At 44.1% G+C, this 22,746-nt stretch overlaps 1 protein-coding gene across 1 annotated transcript; it reads right to left on the bottom strand.

The window, feature by feature from the left end:
- Positions 1–1,332: 1,332 nt before the first annotated feature.
- LOC128106976 (disks large homolog 5-like) lies at positions 1,333–19,340 on the bottom strand. The gene is made up of 5 exons (XM_052732343.1): positions 19,132–19,340; positions 17,769–17,912; positions 16,733–16,913; positions 15,782–15,897; positions 1,333–13,706 (listed from the first exon to the last, which is right to left on the bottom strand). The coding sequence occupies exons 1-5, from the start codon at positions 19,338–19,340 to the stop codon at positions 13,688–13,690; spliced, it is 669 nt and encodes a 222-aa protein (XP_052588303.1). The 3' UTR covers positions 1,333–13,687.
- Positions 19,341–22,746: the final 3,406 nt, after the last annotated feature.

Here is a 22,746-nt window from a genome sequence, read left to right on the forward strand (position 1 = left end):
TGGGACCATGACCTACCACAGGCTGAATTCTTTTGAGATGCTGAAAAAGGAGCATAAGCAGGTGATGTTGGACTTGCAGAAATTGCTCATGGAGATCAGTGACGGTGTGAACAAGGTCAAACAGCTGATTGAGGAGAATGTATCTTACAGGTATGTGCCGGATTTATCTTGGGGGACTGATTCTGCCGTCTTTCTCTTTCACCCTAGTGAGGGCTCTGGTTCTTGCCTGTCTGCCTCTTAGCAAGCAGTCTGACATGTTGTCCTTGGCCTTGTGCCCCTTGGACTCAGTTTTGCTAAGTGTGAAAAGACACTGAGCCCCTCCAAGCAATGTCCTGCCATATTCGGGAGACCCTTGATAGAAAAATGTTTTGTGCCATGAAGAGAGTGTCAGGTATCCTAGTACCTCTGGGGCTCTGACCAGGGCTTCACAGAGCTGCTTTCCATGGTAGCCATAGACAGAATTGATTCTGGTTGGGACTTTTTCCCTCCTTCCGAGAGTGTTTTCCCTCTACCTGCTCCTGCTTTCCCAGTATCATGGACAGTTAAACACAGGTGTGGGCTGCACCCTCTTCTCAGGGGGACAGGATCCCTTTTGGCATCAGGGTTTTCAGAAGTACTTTGAATCTTTATGGAATTTGGTTACTCTCTGGATTTGGCCTGCATCTAAGTGATGCTGGCTTGGCTACTGAGAGCTCCATTCTTGGGCTGTCTGGGAGTCTGGGACTTTTCAGCCCTGGTGGTACTTGGGCAAAGGAGACTGGCTGGGGCTCACCATGTTTTGGCGGTTGTTCAGTTACCTCCACAGCCAGGTCCTTCGAGATTGAACTCAGCGGAAGGAGAGTGTACATGTGTTGAGACTGAAGAACAGACTGCTGTGGAAGGAGCAGATTGAACTGCAAGAGTCCTGTGAGGAGCTGAAGAGGCTCTTGAAGGAGGCCCATGAGATGATCTGTGACCCTTCTGCTGAGCAGCAGCAGGTAGGCTGAGACAGCGGAGGCAGGTGCCCACCTTCCAACCATAAACATATAGACACACAAATAACCATCCACCCATCCATCCAGACTCCCACCTACATACCATCTAATTGTTGATTTCTGTGATCACTCCCAAGTCTTTCTGGCGAGTTAGCCTCTTGCAAGAAACTGGATAATTGTCAAGCAAACCCTCTTGTTCTCCTAGAAGCTGCAGTACATTCAGAGAGCTGGGTCAGTCACATATCACACACCTACATGTCATTATGATCAGAGGGCTGCTATGCAGGGAGGTACTTGGGAACAACACAAAGCTTTCATTGATGATGTCAGTGGTCTGTGGCTCATTTGCTTTGCAGGGGTCTTGTGAGATCACAGGGAGGAAGCAGCCTTCAAGGACTAGAGCCCAGTGCCAGTGCCAAGTGAGTGGTTCTCATTGTCAACGTTTTGGGTGGCATGTGGTCTTCTCCTTTCTTCCTGAATCCCAATGTGTTCTCTTCCTCATGACAAGTGCTGAATGGTCAGTTTCTCCACCTTGTTCATGTCCAGATCCTGCTCAGTGAGTGGAGAGTAGAAATGATGCCTTCCCAGTCATTCGTGGAGGTAGATTAAAAAACTATATTTACATAATTGAATATCATAGGGCCAGGAGAGGTAGTGCTAAGTTTAGGGTAAAAAGGCCAAGGAAAGAACTTGACCATGAAGCCTCTGAGACCAGGGCCAAGGAAAGAACATTTTGACCCTGACCTGGGCCAGGAAAAAGAATCCTATCAATCTCTGAGCTTGCCCCCAAATCAGTTCACAAAAGTCTCATCAATCCCAGGTCAAACTGGAAAGCTCCACACCCCCAAGAAACCCCTTGTATAGACTGCCTTATGCTCAGTTCCTTGTGGCTTTTCACCAAAGCAGAGGAGCCACCTTCTTGGGGTTTCCATCTCAATAAGTATCTTGTGTGAGTTATGTTGTTTGGTGTGACTTTGTGGAATTTCTTGTCTCCTGATTTCCAGGATACTTTTCAGAGTAGAGCTGTAACACTTGCATTGGGAAACCTCCCCCTACCAGAGCAGAGCTGTTAAATTTGCACTGGGGAAACCTTGCCTGCTGGGGCAGAGCTGTAACACTTCTGTTGGGGAAGCCATTCCCCCTAAAGCTGTAATACTTACAATAAGTCCCAAGTAGAGGCCTGGGGAAGAAGAAGTGCTTGGAACCTTAGTAGCTCTGAAAGAACAGGGCAGCTATCTTCAAGCTGGGGCACATAAGCCACATCTGGGTCCCCCACCACAATGGTTAGATATGTGCCTCAACACCCACTGCAGTCCCATGGGCCCTGGAAGCCATGCTGGTTTGAAGTACAACCTCAGCTCATATCTGATGTGGTGCAGGAAAGTCCTGGAGTCCATAGTGCTTAGCAGCACCAAGCCTTGACCATCTGTGTCTAGTACCAAGAGGAACTGAATGGCTGGAACCTTGGTGAATGCCCAAGGGAGTTAATATACCTGTTATTATAATTAGATATCCATGGAACATAAAGGAATCTGCTGAGGGTGAAGTTCAGTAACACTCTATCCTGACAGAGATTCCTCATCTATCATTCTGTGCCTCTTGCTGCCCTGTTTACACTCTGAATGAAATTAAGGAGGTCCCCAGGCACAGTAGCTGCAGACTTGATAATTTCTAGATCTCTGCCAAACTAACCCCAGAAATCCTTTTCTGTGTCTGCTCTTTAGGAACCTAGAGAAGCAGCATAGCCCCATTGTTTTCCAAAGTCTCCCAGCTGCTGAGCCCCATTCCTGGAAGGCCCAGCTCAAGGCCTTCCTCCTCCAGGAAGCTCCCCATTCCCTGCACAAGACTCACTGAACCTTCCCCTGGAACATTTATTTCTTGATGTTTTACCCTGAGACAGTTGGCCAGCTTCCTTCTGCCTCTCTCTCTTCTCTAGTCTGTCCATTCTCTCTCCCAAGTAGCTTTCTCAGTCTCACCAACATGTCTTTGTGAATCCCAGAGGAACTGTACAAATGCCCTAAATGGCAGTTGGGGTTGCCTCAACAGTGGTGACATCAAAGAGGATGCTCAGGGCTCTCCAGGGTAGAATAGAATGTTCAGGGAAGGTACTGTTAGGGTCACTGCCAACAGACTTCACCTACGTGCCACTGAGCTCTTCCCTAATTAACCAATAGTTGCCCTTTCCAGGAGCATTCCCATGGACACAGGGGATGCCATTCTGCACCTCCTCCTTACAAAACCAGAGGTCTCTCTCTGCCTCATTAGAACCTTTTCATTCCTTATTTGTAGAGAGTTCAAGACTCACTTTTCAAAAACAGCCCAGGGAATGGCTCTTCCCTTCCTAAGATCTCTAATCAATTAGTTGAGAAATAAAAGTTTCTAGGAAATGAGGTTAGAAAGTGTACTTGTTTGACCCCAGAACAAATGAGTGACATGAGGTGTACTGTGTCCTTTTAGATGGTGTATTATGCTGACAAGCCATGATAGTAGCCAAGGTTAGCTATCTCAGGAATACCTGATTCCAGAAGCCAAGGGACAGGACATGCCCTACACACTGCTTCATCTCAGGCAAACATGACACACAGAAGCATACACATTCAGAAAGTGACTGGCAGATGAGACTCTGCCCTAGCAGGATCTGAAAGCCCAGTGGAGTCTCACCCCACTCCATGGCTATCAATTCACCCACCCCTTTATAGGTAGGGGGTGACTCAGGTTTCAGCTACTTCTTCTGCCTCCCTGCACAAGACAATCTCCTTGGGCTGATTCACAGTTGCACAGAATGCGACTTGGCTTCAGAGTCTTCAGTCCTCTTTTGTCAGAGCCAGAAGAAAACTGGTACTATCCACAAGCACTTAGGGAATGGGGGGCGGGTGTCCAAGTCACTTCCTGGATGCTTCAGACCTACATATTGATGGAAATGTCATGCAGGACAAAACTTAGTCATCAGATTCACCAACACTTCCTCACCCTGTGCTGTCAGGAAACGGACTGTCTCTGTCCTCATACACTGCCTCTAAAAGCTCTCAGGCTACACTGGAGATCTGGGTGCCACCCATGCAGCTGGGATCTCAGACACCTTAGGACTCCCTGGCAGACAGCAATGCTTGGTGACTCCTGCCCTGCTAGTGGTTGTGATGTGAAGTATGAGAACCTCAGGCTTTGCCAGGGCAGTTTCCTCTCCCTGTTTTTAGTGCAACAATTCCTAAAGGAATGGAGTGGGGATGAAGAGCAGTGATGGTACTAAAATAGCTCCCCTGACTCCTTCCTCACTCAGAGGGAAAGCAGAAGACCTCCAGCAGAGCAGTCTGTAAGCTCCTGGCTCTGCCAAACAAACATCAGAAATCCTTGACTCTGGGTCTACTCTTTGGGAACCCAAAGAAGGATAGGCCCATTGCTTCCCAGAGGAGCTGCTGAGCCCTCTTCCTGGGAGGTCCATGTCAAGTCCAACTCCTCCAGGAAGCTCCCAACCCCCTGTCGAGGAATCACATTGCCTTCCCCTGGAACATTGATTTCTTGCTGTTTTACACTGAGGCCAAAGCCCACCTTCCTTTGGTGTCTCTCTGGTATCTCTGTGCTTTCCATTCTCTCTCTCTAGTATCCTGCTCAGTCTTTTCAACATGTCTTTGGTTGAAACACATAGGCACTGGACAAATGCCCCAAGGGTCATTGATATCTCCACAACACTGGAAATATCAGAGATGATGCCAGAGCTCTCCAAGATACAAGAGACTTTCTGGGGAAGTAATTGCTAATGTCACACCTTACAGTCCTCACCTCCCTGCTAACTATCTCACACCAAACTGACCTGCAGCCAAGGTGCCCTTTCCAGGAGCCTCTCCATTATCATAGCAGAAGGATAAGAGAGAAAGTGTCACCAGCTAGACACAGATGGAGCACTGGGTTCAACAAGATCCTGCCCCCTCAGTGAGCTGAAATGAGATGGAGGGCAGGAAGGCTACAGGGGCTGCTGGGACTGCTGCTCACCTGTGCCCTCTGAGCACTCCTGAGGCCCATGATGCCTTTCAGGTAGAGAATGGGCATCAGGCAAGACTGTGTCTTCTCCAGCACAGCATCCAGGTACTAGAAGTGGTCCTAATGGCTCCAGCTATAATCTTCTTTATTTTCCCAATCCCCTGCCACCTCCACAAAAGTAACTTGTCAATGAAGAGGGAACTACTTCTCCAGTTTTATAAAGCAGCCAGAGGGAGCTTTACAAACTCTCTCTGATGCCCCTGAAACTGGTGGCAGGTGGGAGCTTGCCATAGCACCAATAATTATGCTGGACTCAGATCTGCCAGCACTGGTGTGCAAGATAGCAGCTGCCGTCCTCTTCCCCACAGACCAAAGCACAGAAATATGGCTAGAAGATTCTGCTAAAGGTCTAAGTCCCTGTCCTCTTGCTGTGAAGAGACATCATGACCAAGTCAACTCTGATGAAAGATTTAATTGTGGGCTTGCTTACAGATTCAGAGATTTACTCCATTACCATCATGGTGGCACCAGTGCTGCTGCAGCAGTAGCTGAGAGCTACGTCCTGATCTGCCAAGAGAGAACTGGGCCACCCCTGGCTTCTGAAACCTCAAACCCCAACCCCCAGTGACACACTTCCTCCAAAAATGCCACACATCCTAATCCTTCTCAAATGATGCCACTCCCTGATGACTAAGCATTCAGATATGGGAGCCTATGGGGACCATTCTTATTTAAACCATCACAATATCCCTGTTCCCAATGTGAGATAGATCTCATCCTCAGCATAAGTCACTAGGCATCCCTGGATGGCTCAGATGTCTTATGCATAAAATAGAATGATAATCCTGAACACAAATCCTGTAGGAGAAAGATGCCTTGGATTTTTTGGGAGCCACCCGGTACTTCCCCACTTCCTGGTACCCTCTAATCTATGTTCACCTGCCATATAATACACTTCCTCTTACTTTGAGCATTCCAGAGATCTGGTTACTTTCCTTTTTATTACTTCAAGGAACCTGGCCTCCAGGCAGGTAATATGCTTACTATTGAAGGTGGTGCAATTGTTACAGCTCTGGAGGGAAAGGTATCCTGACTTGTAGGGTAGTCAGGCTGTGCCTGCAAGTGTTATAGCTCTGGAAGGAGTGGTATCCTGACTTGTCAGGAAGTCAGGCCATACCAGCAATTGTTACAGCTCTGGAGGAAATGGTATCCTGACTTGTAGTAAGGCTATACTTACAGCTGTGAAGGGAGGAATCCTGGATACCTACAGCTGTGAGGAGAAAGTACACTGACTTGTTGGAAAGTCAAGGTATAATTGAAGCTGGGATGCAGTGGGAGATGGTCTCCAGATAGGATGTAGCAATGTTACTTCCCTCTGAGAGAGAGTCATTACAGATCAGTTCTGCTCTGCCCCTTCCCCCTCAAGAGAGCTTCCCAGCAGAGGTATCCTTTTCTTCTGCTGCTCTGCTCCCCTATATGGTGATATTTTATTTGTACTGAAATTTGATTTTATTTGTATGTTAATAAATAAAGTTGCCTGGGGGTCAGAACTAATAGCAAGCCATCGCAGAAGCTGGGCGGTTGTGGTGCATGCCTTTAATCCCAGGACTTGGTAGGCAGAGCTAGGTAGATCTCTGTGTGTTCAAGGATACAGCCAGCATTGGAGACACACACCTTTAATCTCAATACCAACCATAGAAGACCTGGAGGTCTGTACAGACAGGCAGTGACTAGGAGCTCATGTGGTTGGTTTTACATCCAATGAGGAGGCTGAACAGAAACTCTATAAAAAAATAAAAGACAGAAACAGGAAGTGGGTCTCTTTCGGTGAGGTCGGACCACCACGATAGTGAAGGGTAAGGTGTTTAGCTCTTAGCTATTGCTCTGACCTCTTGGCTTTTATCTCTGTATTGGCGCTGTGTTTCTTATTTAATAAGACGGTTGGTTACTTCTACACCCCTATGGAAATGTCCCAGCAGAGATACCCTTTTGTTTTCATCTCTAGCCCAAGGTGTTACTTCTTCTGGTTTGCTCTGCAAAAGAAGAACCCCTCCCAGAAATGTAGCAATATGCTCAGGCTCTGACATAAAGTTGTTAATTCTGCCCACTACCAAGGGAGCTTCCCAGCAGAAGTATCTGTTTCTTCTTCTGCACTGCTCTGCTCCCAAAGGAGCTTCCCAGCAAGTGAAAGATCTACCTTCACCTAAAAATCTTTTAAGAAAGAGATTTATTTTTGAAGGTGGAATCCAAGAGAAGAGCTGCCTCAGCTGATAAATGAACAGACATAGGTGCTTAGGGATGGAGTTTTTTTCAGGGAGAAGATATTTCTGCTCAGGGATTGGTTGGTTTTCCTGCTCAGCAATTGGTTGCTTTAGTTGGTCAAGGACAGAGTTGGCTCTGGTTTCAGGGCCAAAGTGTGTTTCTTTCACTGACCCTTTTTAGACTTTTGGCTCTAATTTCAGGGCCAGGGTGTATTTCTTTGACTGGCTCTGGTTCCAGGGACAAAGTGTGTTTCTTTGGCTGTGGTTTCAGGGTCAGGTTGTGTTTCCTTGGTTCTGGTTTCAGGACTAAAGTGATTCTTTCACTGGCTTGGGTTTCAGGGCCAGGGTATGTTTCTTTCACTGGCTCTGGTTTCAGGGCCAGGGTTGGTTTCTACAAGTGAGCTTCTCCAGAGGTCTCTACACAACAAGTCTTGGTCCTGGCACTCCTCTCTACTGATCAGAAAGAAAAAGAAGCTCATAATGTTTGTGGGAAATTCTGACTGTTTCAGGTCATCCCTATGAGGAAAAGCAAGAGGTCTCAGAGCAGGCACACACACACAGACATGAGTGACCCTGGGAGCTTTCCAACAACAATCTAATAGCAATTGCTTGGGAAAACAGTGCTGTCATCCCATGGCATTTGATTTCTCTGGTTTCAAGGATTGTGAACTGAACCTGCTGTCTAAGCTTCCTTTATTCATGCAGGCAGCTTCTCTCTCCCTGGAATGACGTCTACCCAAGACTGTCACAGCATTCAGAAGGTTGATAACTACTGCCAATGATGGTCTTGGTGACATGCAGATTCCTGAACTTTGGCCTAGACACTTTGGCCAGGCCAATAATATAATAAGCCTTCTCGGCACACTGTTCACTTTATCAGTAAGACTCCAGTGAGCCAGGCCCACATGAATCTCCTGTAGGAAGTATCCAAGATGCTTATGACTGTATGTAAGGTTGGAGAGCATCCCTGACTCATACCTAATGCTTTCATGTCCAAAGGCCCAGCAATTGTCTCCAAGGCCTTGGCTCTGTTGTGTGGCTAGGGAGGGTTCTGCCTGCTGCAGGATCTCCAGGCTGGTCTATCAAATAAGAGACTTCAACTCCCCAAATGCTACATGTTCTGGGAGACAGAACCAGACAGCACACAGGGTCAAGTCAGGCCATGTTTCCACATATTGCTCTGTCAGCTCTCTCTCCACTGTGAAGACAGGCTGTTCTTCATTTTTATTTATTTTATTGTCTTAGGGATTGCCTTAGGGAGGGTCTCTTGTAGCCCAAGCTTGCCCAAGACTCCTGATTTTTCTGTTACTACTTGTCTGGTGCTGAGATCAGTGGCATGTCACCACACGACCATGCCTGGTAGCTCATCTTTATTGGATGTTCCCTTCAGTATTACCCTTTGTGCCTGCTGACACTTATAACCTCCATAATTGTCAGCTGAATGAAAATATTAAGAGAAGAAAAAGAGATTGTTAACAGCTAACAATAAAATAAATAGAATGCAATAGTGCTAAATGGTAGTGGAATGTGACAGAGACAGTAGGGAAGAAAGGGGGAAAGACATTGTCTCCCCTCTACTGTCACAACATTGTCAATGTTTCCTCACTGAGGGTCTCTATGTTGCTAAAGTTTTCCTGACTGGCCCACAGTCAGGACAAATCTCTCACCCGCCAGTCCCAAGCCGCTCAAACCCGATCAAGTAAACACAGAGACTTATATTGGTTACAAACTGTATGGCCGTGGCAGGCTTCTTGCTAACTGTTCTTACAGCTTAAATTAATCCATTTCTATTAATCTATACCTTGCCACGTGGCTTGTGGCTTACCGGTACTTTACATCTTCCTTGTCCTCATGGCGGCTCGCAGTGTCTCCCCTCCCAGCTTCCTGTTCTCTCAATTTTTCTCTCTGTTAGTCCCGCCTATACTTCCTGCCTGGCCACTGCCAATCACTGATTTATTCATTGACCAATCAGCAACACATTTGACATACAGACCATCCCACAGCACTCTATCCATTTAGAAAACATCAGAGATGTGTGTGTGTGTGTGTGTGTGTGTGTGTGTGTGTGTGTGCGCGTGTGCTTATTGACATGCACAGATCCAAGTCTTCATCTTTCCTGTATGTGAAACAAACCTTCCAGAACATCCAAAGCCTTTGTGGTCTCCCCCAGCAACATTCTGGCAACCTCGTGTTCTTTCTTCCAACATTTGTTTAGAAATCTCGACAGAAACATGGTTTTTCTTCATCATTTCCCCATAAATGTCTGTGTCACTTGACAAGACTAGGTTGAGAGTTGCCAGGTATGGAATTCTGTTCTCAAAACTTGAATACATTTATTCATCTGTATATTTATATGTGTGTTTGCACACATGTGCCAGAGCATGGTTGTGGGTCATTGGACAAGTTGCAGCCATTAGTTCTCTACTCTCACCATGTTCATCCCAGGGTCATACTCAGGAGTTCTGTGGATTCCTTGGCTCTGGGTGGTGTATAGACTGCTCACAGCTAAGAGGAATATGGATGACAACAGAAGGCAATGATAGTGACCTGGACCAAATTTGAATCATTCAGAACATGTCATCCTCATTAGAGGAGTCTGTTAGCATCAGTGAGGCACGGGCAAGCCATATAGACTGTCTTGACATTCACAACAATGTATGGGCTCTTGGAGAGAATAAGAAAAAGACCATAAATGTTAGTGAGGCATCTCTAGAAGATGTGTTGAGGCATTTGGGGAGTAACAAAGGTTAGCAAATCTACAAATTCAAGATGACCACATTCTCTTAATCTGTTTTTCTCATAATGATTTGATATATATTTCTATGGTTCCTTGTTGCCAAACTAAAATAAGAAAAAGTCCAAAATCACTCGAATGAACATGTAGTAATATATTGATATGAGTGCATCAGATGGAGATATTCTAGCATAAATGAGAAATGGGAAGACAGTTGTCTTAGTTTCAGTGGGTCAAGACCTGGCACCCCCAACTACATGCAACTCAGAGAACAATTTCTGGTAGATATTTTTTTTATTCTTTCTATCAATAAGGTGGGTCCCAGGGATAGAAATGCATGTCTCCAGGCTTGTCTGCATTACCTTTACCTGCTTAGACATTTTCCAGTCCATCATCAAAGCCACAGATTTTAATAAGCTACATATCTCTGTATATGATCTCTGTGTATATCTATCCTACTTTGGAAATATTTATCCTCAAAATGAATGTTTGTCACAGTTAACGAAGGGCAAGAATTGGAGTTGGGAGAATTTTAAAGCTTCTACGATAACTAAGAGTTTGATGTATTTCACTTCATAGGATGTAACAGGGTGAATTTTCCATCCCCGTCATAAATAATGTACTAATTTTGAACCTAACATATTGCACATGCTAGGGAAGTATTCTGTCTCCAAGTTGTATTCCTGGCTTGTAACTCCATTCATCTGCTACAGCTACTACAGGGCAGACATCAAGATGGGCTTTAACTGTTAATTTAGCCCTCATAAGAATGACCATGTGAGTAACTGACAGAATGCATTGAAGACTAGGCATGTTTATCTGACATAGAAGAAACACCCCAGTCCACATTACACACTCTACACAGTTTAGTCTGAGAAAGTAAACTGTTATCTCCCTCCACAAACACAAGGAGAAGAAACTGTGTTAATCTATCTGTAGCATTTATTAAAAGAAACAAAGCTATACTGAGGATTCACATGGAAGTAAGGCATGACTGAACATAGGCTCCTTCCCAATAATGGAAAGATGGACAGGGAAACACATGCTGCAGTTCAGTGACTGATAATGTAGGATGAATGAAGTCTCAGCTGGTTCCAGTGTGTCTACAGGTATTATGTCAGAGTCAGTGAAGAATGAGAAAGTGACAAATGAAAGGAAGGAACTAAAGTGAACCACCTGCTTCTCTGGCTTTAGAGATCTTAAAAGCTATGGTTTGAGAGACACAGACTTGAATTTACAAGGATAATTGCTTCACACATTAACTCTCTGACTTACTGTGAGTCTCAGGTCAGATCCATTCCAGGAGAACTTCAGAAGAATAAAGCCCACATCTGAAAGAAACCTTTCCTCAATACACTGTGACTTCTGCTGTGGCGAAAGTGTAGCATCAACCATCCCTCTCCCTTTCAAACCTTGCAGAGACACACTCTCCGCCAGAGGCATGTGGCTTTTGCTGCAGATACCATCCACCCAGACAAATGTGAAGTTTCCACTTAACACTGCTTAGCTGGTGCATCACAGGTATATCTTACCCCATCTCCATCCCCAGGCGGGTCTTAAAAGTCTGCATTTCATCTGATGGGCCTACTCTGCATTGTCATCTAAATGAGAGGTGACATATTCTGCTCCAACTCAGACTTAAGAGATGCTGAGCGATGATCCTGAACCCAGGAGCACTCTGCTTGAATGCCTGGCATCCCAAGTAATCTCCCATGCCTACCTCATGGTCCTGTCCCTACAATTCTCCAGAAATATCTCTCTTTGGTTAGGTGTAATCCAGTCCAACTAATACACTAGAGAGGCTAGAAGGACAAAAGTCAAGTGCAGGGACTGGAGAGATTACTCATCCTTTAAGAGGATGTGTAGCTCTCCCAGAGGACCCAGAAATCAGCTAATAAACTTCTGTGACTCCAGTTCCGTGTGGAATCCATTGCCCTTTCTGGCTTCAGTGCAAACTGATTGCTTGTGGTGCATAGAAAACAGACAAAATACCCATATACATAAGTACAAGTAAATGAATCTCAAAGATTTCCATGCAAAATGAATGGTCAAGGCAAGAGCACATTCAAAAGACCACATCTCAATATGTCTAGAAGGTTACTACCCCTGCATTGCCACTGTCACTGGTGCTGTATTTCAGGAAAAGGAAGGCAGATATCTATAGGTTTCCTCATTTCTTCTACACTCCTGTAACAAATGTTCTCACTTCCTGAGATGCATTAGAAAACATAGGTGTATTTCTGAAAAATCTGATATGAATGATCACGTCATGAACATGTGTGTATCTATTCTCCGTTTTTTGAAGTAGCTAGACATGTGAAGTCAGGTGTTTTATATGGATCTTTTTCCATCATGAAGTAGATATTCATGGAGTAGGCCATGTGATTCACACCCAAGATACCATCTTGGTTTGTAACCCTGTCTACCTGAGAACTCACAATGTAGCCTAAGTTTCCTGGGACTTTGAGAGATCCACCTCTGTCTGTTGAGTTCTAATGTTACAGGAGTGTGACACCACACCTGACTACAAAGCTACTTTTGGAATGAAGAGAATGTACGAGGTTTATCTGTCCCCTATGGGAGAACTTACCCGGTTGGAGGAAGGCAGGAGGTGTGGGGGAAATGTGGCAGGCAGGAGAGGGAGGAGGGATGAGAGTTGGATCTGTGGTTGGTAAGTAAATTCAGTAAAAAATTTAAAGGAAAGAATGAAGAGTTGGAAATCATTTTTATTTGTGAAATTAGAGAAATTTGACTGAATAGGGCCTTAAAGGGGTGTTTAGTATATCCAATGTATAGCTTTAGCAAAATATAAAATCAAAGAAAGAACAAAGCACCAAAAAATTTAAAAAAACAGCAAAACAAAACAAAGAACAACAAAACCTAAATTCATGCAAACCCCAAAACAAACCAAAACTATTTACATAAGAAGCTTTCTCTTCATGCAGATATACTGCAGTCTGTGGCTGGCTTTGGATAGAAGTTGGAAGACAACCCTGAATTGAAATAACCTCTTCAAGACAAGTGTAGTCATGCCACTTTGGGGCGTCTAGGTTAAGTCCTTGCCAAAGTTGATCTTATGCCATGTTGGCCATTACATGATTCTGTCTGCCAACATGTGTCTGTGTGCCCATTCAAGAGCAAAAAATGACACGGGGAGCATCTGTTACCAAAAGACATAACAGCTCATGGTGACATCCTTCGTAAACCATCTCTCAGAACAATTCACTTCACCATCACCTGTGCATGAAATTGAGTAGTTCCCGCACTGGACTGGAGTGAGAATATGATGCTTCCTTTGTGTGGTCTGTCTGGATAGCAGAATGACAGCAACACAGTCTCTGTTGACATATCTCCCTCGACATATGAAGGGCTCAACACTCAGTCAGCTACCAAAAGTTTGTAGCAATAAACTTTCAGAGTAACTATGAGTGGAAACATATTCTGTCTCCATGTTGTTGTGGCCCTCACTGGGAACACTTGCTGGTAGATGTCAGCTTTTTCTGCATAACTCTTGGTGTTTATTTTTTTGAATCTCAAGCATCTTCTTGATGGTTTCTTTATTCCATAACTAGTGAGTCAATAGACACATGGATCAGATTATGGATGGATGATCTTCAGGGCAGATGATATTTGCCTCACTGGTGATTTCACAACTAGTAGTACATGTCTTGTTCTGAGGAGGCCTTGATCATAGAGTGGAGAATGTCAGGGTTTCTAGTTGACTATGGATTCCTTCAGCCTCCTCAGTTCTCATAAAGGGTGCTGTGAGAGAGGAAAAGGCAATCAGATCTAAAAACAGCCTTGCTAGGTCACTAGCTAGATAAATTCAGGGCCTATTCACACATAGGAAAGCAGAATCAAGGAAGAACTCCACCCCACAAATGCCGTGTTGCTGGGAATGGGATGTCATGATGGCTCACTTGCTTATGACACTTATTGCTCCTGCTGCAGCAGCTCTGTCGGCAGGAGGCTCTCATCCTGAGCTGTGGATTGTTCCAGCCCATTTTGGAGATTTTCTGACCTAGAGGAGGAAGTTAGTAAGGGCAGAGTCCTGGTGGGGATCCACCACATCACCTGTCATTCAGTGATATCACAAAAACTCAATTGTGCTGGACAGTCAACACTGATCTTTGGCAGCAGTCATTGTATGTACACCTAAGGAATAAGTGTCACAGAATAGTTGGGCCTTGAGTTATTTTCTGCCCTTAACAAGTATCAGATGTTGATATGAGTACTATATGTACTGTGCTCTAATGAGAAAGACCTGGACTTTTTTCTACAGTATAGAGACATCATTTAAATAAAAGGAGTAGCATATTAAAGTCATATATAATAGCACAATGGAGATACACAGACTGTTCATGATGAGTTTCTCATCAACTACCTCATTTTTTTCTTGTCCAATTTCTGTTTATTTCTGTCTAGGCAGTGTTACAATATGCATCTCTGGCTGACTAAATAGATATTCTAGGATGGCTACAAGAGGCCTGAGATTTCCTGCCTGTGCTCCCAAAGAGCTTGGATTAAAGACATGAACAATCACATACACCTGTCCTTATTCCTGATTTTAATTGATATTATTTTATTTTCCTCTCCATGTTGTACAATGCTATCACAGGTTTGATAGAGAAAACCTTAAAATTCCAAGCTGTGTTCCTTCTTTTCTTTTTTAGAGGGATTTCATGAGTAAGGGTGGTAAATATCATGATAAGGATATCTACAGAAACAACTGAACCAAGCTCAAAAGAACTCAGGAAATTTAGACTGACAGTTTGACCTTCTGCATATGGGCCACAGTTGTGGAGCTGGTTGTGATTGAGGGGCCCCTGGCAGTGTGATCAGGATCTATTCCTGGTGCATGAGCTGTCTTTCTTGACCCCATTACCTATGGTCAGACACCTTGCTCTTGCTTGATGAAGTGGGGAGGAGTTTGCTCCTGCCTCAACAGAAGGTATCAGGCTTAACTGTCCTACCATGGGAGATCTTACCCTGTTGGAGGAGAAGATGAAGTGTCAGGGAAGAAGGTGAGTGGGGAGTGGGAGGAGGGAAGAAAGTGGGATCTGTAGTTGGTATGTAAAATGAATAAAAAATAATTTTTAAAAGACCACCTCATTTTATATACATAGACTTTTACAACTTTGCAACCAGGTAATACACAAGATGGAGCCTGTCATGCTAGAGCAGTATTTCTTGAGCCATGTGTCTGAGAACATTGTCACTGCATTGTCTCTGGCAATAAACAAGAAGAGCTGTGTTATCCTTAGGCCTACAGCTGGGAATCTACATCCTGGCACTCTAGAGGAGTCTGTTCAACAACCCTCGGTGAATGTTCAGAGACATCTACCTGGGTTCATCCTGCCAATGACTAAACGTATTATATCCCCAGTACACTTTACATGGGAAATGCTCAAACAGTGAAGACAGCCAGTGTGACATCAAATGGTGACAAGGGAGCAAATCTCATCCCACAGGTGCTAATCCTGAATAAAAATGTAATTTCAGTCAGATATGGTGAGGCACACCTTTAAATCCCATCACTTGGGAGGCAAAAGCAGTCAGAGCTCTGTGAGTTCAAGGAAAGCCTGCTGAGAACATACCAGAGAGATCAGAATGGAGTAATGGGACACAAGTGTACAGACCCAGGGAGTATCAAACATATTGTTTGCTGGACAGGAGTTCTTGTTGACGGGACCAGGATAATACTCTGAGTTCTGAGTTGGTCTACCCATGCTTGGAGCAGGGAGTCTTGCTGATAAGCAAAAGCCCACAAAGGACAGAGAGCCCTGGTACAGGGGACCCAATTTGTTCCATACTCCAACCTCAGCCTGGGTTCCTACCTCATCTGGGAGACAGTCAAATGATGCTGCAGCTTTATTGCCAGGTGTTTTTGCTGTGTGACCAGCTCCTTCTGCTTCAGCAAGCTCTGGAGTCTCTCTTCCATTCTTTGCTGCTCCTGTTCATTACAAGATTGTGTCCTTATTGGAGGTTTGAGTATACTATAGTCAATGCATTCTCACACATGTGCAAGTACACACACAGAATTCCAAGAGCTTATTGGTCAGTCAATCTCACGAAAATTCAAGCTCATGGGCACATGAGAAAGCCTGCTTGAAGTTCATAAGACAGAGACTGACCAAGAGAGAAACCCAGTGGTCTCCTCTAGATGTCATCCACATGAAATATACACTGCACTCCCACATGCCTCTATTACACACACACACACACACACACACACACACACACACACACACACACACACCACGGAGAGACAGAGAGAGACAGAGAAAGGGGTGAAACTAAAACAACGAAGTGATAGAGGAGCAGTTATCTTTAAAATAAGCACACCAGCCTTTAAGCAAAGTCCCCACACTCAGCTTTCCATTCCTGGGAACTAAAATCGCCTATGGGGGAATACTCTTGAACTAGTGGAGATGGTTAGAAAAATTTTTACTCTTGAACTCAATTCTATGTATAGCAATCCTCCCATCATAATGACATGTAGCTGTGTGATGAGTGATTGACCTGTTTCTCCCCATTGACTACAGGTTCAAGAAGAGTATCAGGGATTGCATGCCAATGACCAAGATTCTCAGAGGAGACTCACTTCTCAGAAATACTAATGCACAGACACAGAATGAACAATTTTATGACATGAAGTGGGTGGATGGATGGGTGTATGAATGAGGAAAGTGATGAGATAGAGCACAGGTGTCTGGATGGTTAGATTTGGTAAGGTTACATAAGTAAATGATGCTGGACCTAACTGTGACCCAGCTGCCTGTCCCTACCTGCTGTTGCTGGTTCTGGAGGTCACTGATCTCTTCTTGATCCTTACTGAGCACTTGCAAGTCACCCAGGTGGTGCTTCACCATGACCCAAAACTCCAGTATGTTCTCCTTCTCTTGCCTCAGCATATCCAATTTCTTTTTGAGCTGACTCTGCTCCATCAGGAGCCGGCTCTGCAGATCACTGGAAACACACTCCAAATAGTAAGACCATGTCAGCCACCTCTGGTCACCCACAATACCATGCTTCAACAACCCAACCCTATGCCAGGTTCACAGGAAGAGGTAAGCAAGAACCTTTAACAGTAATGACAGTTGCACTCAAGGCCAAAAACAGAGAACAGTTATTTCCTGCAAGAATCAAACTATTTCTGAAACCCCCCCACCCAAATAACAGAAATTCATGCACTTCCATAAACAAGAGGAGTACTCCACCTGTCCGAATCAGTCCACTGTCAAGAGGAAACACCAGAAGGTAATGTGCAAGTACACTTGGGGAAGTAGGAGACCCAAAGGGTGCATAGATCCTGTATCAGTCAGCTCCTGCCTGACAACCCTCTCCTGAGGACAATTGCTCATCTAACCAGTGGTTCTCAGTATGTGGGTTGTGAACCCTTTGGGATCTAAGGAGCCTTTCAAAAGGGACACATATTAGATGTCCTATGTAGACATTTACATGTCTACATTAATTATTAACAGTGGCAAAATAAACTTAAGACAATTCTACAAAATAATTTTATGGTTTGGGGTCATCAAAACAATGAATCAATGTATTAAAGTATCACAGCATTAGGAAGGTTAATAACCACTGATCTGGAGGCTACTGAATGACAATATGGTGCTTGGAAGAGCTAGTAGTCTCTTTAAACCTTAGCAAACCTAAGTAAAGAGGCATAAGTCCAAAGGCTGCTTGCTAATGCTGCTGGCTAAGAAGCAGAACAACTAGAAGCACATCTGCAGACCCTGCAGTTCAAACACAAAGAAAATTGGAGTTGGCTCCTGTACAACAGTTGGGGTCCCTGCCAATATAAGCACTTACCAAAGGAAGACTTTCCCTTTGGTCAGCTCACTGAGCTTCTGTGAGGCCTCCAAATTCTCATTCTCAAACTTCTGCAGGGCTGACATGACCTGCTGATGTTCCATCTTGAGCTTTTCCCAGAAAGGATTTGGCCTGTGGTAGGGCCTGGGCCCAGAAGCAAAGAATTCCATGAATACAGGCCTCAAGTTTCACATGAATTCAGTGTATGTTCTATATTACTGGAATTAATAAGATGCCACAAATGGCTCCTATGTACTGGGACCTCTGGCTGATTATTACACTTGCTCTTCTGGTCCCAGGCCAGCAGAGTCAGGGTGTTAAGAGGGATGCAGCTGGGACTGAATATGCTCCCTCAGGAGTCCTGCACAGCTTGCTATGGAGTTCCCACGAGTCTATCACAGGTCTGGGCCCACCAGAAACTGTGATGTTTCTGCTGTCTTCAAGTAAGAGATTCTCATTCCAGGGTGCTTACATTGCCATGGCGGCTAAAATCACATCATGAGCATTTCAGAGGATGGGACTCAATATTATGACAGCTTCATAAATTCCCGGAGGGCATTCCCAGTTGACACCAAGGTGAACACACTGACAAAGGGCTATGCTACTCAAAATGGGGCTCCCAGTACACCAAGTAGACAACACCTAGATACCGAGACAAGCAACACTTCATGTCCAACCATAGACCCTTGATTGTAGGGTGAAGAGGGACACATATGCACAAACACACAAACACATAGATACAGAAAGTTGGAGGAGAGAGAGAGAAAGAAACAGAGGGAGAGAGAGAGAGAGAGAGAGAGAGAGAGAGAGAGAGAGAGAGAGAGAGAGAGTCAGAGGGAGAAACTGAGAGAGGGAAAGGTGATAAAATGCTCTCATTGAGATGACAAATTAATGCATGCAATTGTGTCATCTTAGAGAGGACCAAGAGCAGCAGACATCAGTACCAGGCCTTGCTGTCACATATTAAGATGTGGTACAAAAACTCTCCAGCTGCTACTAGAAGCATCCAGCACACAATGTCTTTCCAGGCAAGTAAAAAAAAATAACAGCATTCTCACACTAGCCACCACTTGACAGGATCTCTCCAAATACATGCTGGGAATTCACACACTACTGCCTCAAATCCTGAGTTATGTGATTCAGGTCACAGGCTCTGATATTCATTTGGAGGAAGCAGAAGAAGTCTATGTCCCCATCTCACTCCTGTCCATTATGTCAGGTTTTGCTTCAGGGAAGCATTTAGAGAAATGGTGTTGGGTAAAGGGACACCCAACCTCCCAGAAGCCTGTTTCTTAGACAAAATAAACTAAGGGTGAAATTGTGGAACCGAGACAGTCACCATGGAGTTTGAAACAGTAAATACCTGTTGTCCAAGGATCCTTCGGTTACTAAGATGAGGCGATCTCTCAGATCATTGCGTTGGGCGGTCATCACCTGGAGCTGAGTGGTCAGGCTCTCCACCTTCTGCTTCACTTGCTTCTTTGTGAGGCTGGTTGGAGTGGGTGTTGGCTCCTTGGAGGCCCCTGTGGGGAGATGAATGAACACAAGTGAATGTGCATTGTGACAAGACATAGAGAATGAACAGGTCACCCTGAGACCTGAGAAGGTGTTTGAGAAAGGATGTAAGCAAGCAATTCAGTGACACCCCAAAGAATTTTGCCCTGGACTGAGATGCCCCCGCTAGGCATCTTAGGTCTCCCATCTCTGTGACAGGAGATAGGTGTCTCAGCCAGCTGATTTCCTCTGCTCCTTTAGCACATGTTTTAGGTAACTAAGGAGAGAGCCTCCTCAGGCTTATTAACAGCTCTGCACTCCGCAATTAACTTGGCTGCAGGGTTCAAATGCAAGATAAAATTGACACAGTCCACAAGCCTTCCGGTCTTTAAAGATGCAAAAATATCCTGACTGGTCACTCTGAGCAGATGGCAAAAATGGAGAAGCTACACAAGGGCAGAATATGGTCACCATCCTCACCAAGACACCTCAGTGACAAAGGAGGGTGCATAGAGCTGGTTGGCTGTAGATAAATGAAGACACTGAGGTTGAAGTATATTGATGACCTGCTTTTTGCTGGGCACAGCTCACTTGAACTTCCTACCCTAATGCTGTCCTTTTTGTCCCCTCTCAACCCCTACCCTCCTGTAGGATTGAAAGGCAAGATCTCCCAGCACAACAGCTTTGGCCTTACTCGCTCCTGATTTCTGGGACAGACAAATTACTCTTCTGGAATCCTTGAATTTCAGGAGCCACGACAAGCAGGAAAGTCCAGTTGGTTCCCAGAGACTCCTACCTCCTGTGTCCCATTACTGGAAGATTCAGCTCAAGCCCATGTCCTGCAGGAACATCCCAATTTCCTGCCCACAACTTACTGTACCATCTTCTGGACCATTTCTTTCTTGATCGTTCACATTGGTGCTGAATTCCAGCTTGTGTTTGCCTCTCTCTGGTTTCTCTTCCCTCTCCTTTCTCTCGACCCAATAGAGTCCTGAGTCTTCCCAACATGTTCATGGCTGAACTGTAAGGGCACTGAACCAACTGTCCAAAGGCAGTTGGTGTTGCTACAACACAGGTGACATCAGATAACATTCTAAAGTCTCCAGGATACAATACAATGTCCAGGCATGAGACACCCCTGATGTCATGGGGAACTGACATTGCCTCCCTGCTAACCAGATCTCCTCATAACTCTTCACAAGTCAGGTTTCCCATTCTAGGAATCTCTCCTGGGACTCAAGAGAAATGCTTCAGTACCCTTTTGTTCCATAGCCAGAGATTGCTGTCTGATTTTTGGGAAATGCCTCAGTACTTCCATGAGGGAAAGAAAGTGAGTGTTCATCTCCTATTAAAGTATATATCCGGAAGGTAACAGTATTATAGACATTGATGTGAGGTATGATTCTCCACAAGTACCTGCATCTCCTTATTATCAAGAAATGATAGACTTAATGATAATGAAAAGGACACTTTTTAAACAACTTCCTGGTATGGAGCAAAAAACAGAAATTGCAGCCAGTAGATAATATGCAGCTTATTTGATTTAAATTGATGACCATGGCAGATTGCGTTAGCATGTTACATGGGATCTATAAATAATCACTACCCAGTACATCAGCTTTTAAGAGTTTCTGAAAATGCTCAATGGGTATGACCCAAAATTACATCTAAAAATCCTGTAGAGTTTGCTCTTAGTGATTTTACAGATTGTTCTTCAAAAAGACGAGGAGCATTTATTTTATACACAAATTCTTCACACTCCTCAAAATGGATGGTACCTTCCCCTGACTGTACAGATCAAAGGTAAAAACTTACTATATTCCATCAGTTTGTAGCTAGAGTTTTCCTGCCTGGCCCACAGTCAGGACAGATCTCTATCACCGCCAGTCCCACAGCCGCTCAGACCCAACCAAGTAAACACACAGAGACTTATATTGCTTACAAACTGTATGGCCATGCCAGGCTTCTTGCTAACTGTTCTTATATCTTAAACTATTCCATTTCTATAAATCTTTACCTTGCCATGTGGCTCGTGGCTTACCAGCATCTTCACATGCTGCTTGTCATGGTGGCGCCTGGCAGTGTCTCTTAGTGTATTTCATGGTTTTCATCTACAATTATTCTTTCTTAGCTGTCAAGTATCAAGATGTCTATCCTCAGAATTGGCTCACTACAGGCATGCAATGAAGCCTCTCTCTAGCTAATCAATTGCAGAGCACAACCTGTGTTTAGCACGGGGCATTTCCACAAAAATACAATTGTGTCTTATCTAAAACTTGGCTTTTTCAAATAGCTCTTTATAAGTGTCCATGCTGGGACTCCTTTTACAACTTAAAATTGGTAATGGTCCTGCTTATACTAGCCAACACCTTCAAGAATTTTACACTTTATGGAATATTAACCATGTTACTAAAATCCCTTACTAGCCATAAGATCCAACTGTTGTAAAATGCTGTCTAATAATTAAATTGGCAAGTTTCAAAAACAAAAGGGCAATATTTCTGAACATAGGTAAAACTACACACAATACCACATTTAGCCAAGTTAATCATTAATTTTTCCACTTTAAAGTATAATTGTTTTCTGCTTCCCTTAAAGCATTTTGCCTTAAAGTATACACAGACTAAAGAAAATGTTAAGTCAAAAGATAAACAAACTAATCTATGGAGAGGGCCTGATAATCTAATCTTGAGGCAAGGATATGTTTATATTTTTGTGGGAAATTCATGAAGTCCTAGATGTCTTTCGATCTGACCAGGATAGCATCTCCAAGACCACCTAATAATGAAACAACTGAATGTAGACAACAAACCCATGAATGTGGGATGGAGAGTAAACCTATCTTTAACTAGGAGCAAGAGACATCAAGATGCTTTCTGATCACTGAGATTTTGGGGTGAAAACAAGGACACTTATATCACTGAATCAAGAATAATGTTTTATTTCTTGACTCTATTACATGTTAACACTAACCTTCTCAATGAAAGATATATTTTGATAAGAGGAATAAAAGGCACACCTATAATTGGAAGCACTAAGATGTGGTTTTGCCATGCTAAGGTTCATTTGTAAGTTTTTATAACCAATCCCAGGAATGGTTACTGGAATATAAAGAGAGGTGTCAAATATGGCGTATATAATCTGTAAAAATACTACTACAGCAAAATATTTGCAGATACTAATCAAGAGATAGATGAAAAGATCAATAACCAAGCAAGGGTATTGGTAGAGTGAGTGCACTACTTTATTAAATCTGACTACTACTCACAGTCATGAACACTACACCAGACCTTACTTTGGGAAGCCTATATCAAAGGATTTTGCAGAGCTCTCACTGAGGCTAATTCATTTCAGGAGACACCAGGTAAACATTCCATCATTGAGATTTTAAGAAAAAATTGTAAGAAAACTTTTCCTGATAGAAGGAGTCCTAACGCTTCCCTTCTGGACATGAGAAAACAGTAGCTGACATTCTGCTCAGCAG

Source organism: Peromyscus californicus, unplaced genomic scaffold (genome assembly GCF_007827085.1).
Source record: "Peromyscus californicus insignis strain IS unplaced genomic scaffold, ASM782708v3 Scaffold_12__1_contigs__length_115047231, whole genome shotgun sequence".
NCBI classification, from domain to species: Eukaryota; Metazoa; Chordata; class Mammalia; order Rodentia; family Cricetidae; genus Peromyscus; species Peromyscus californicus.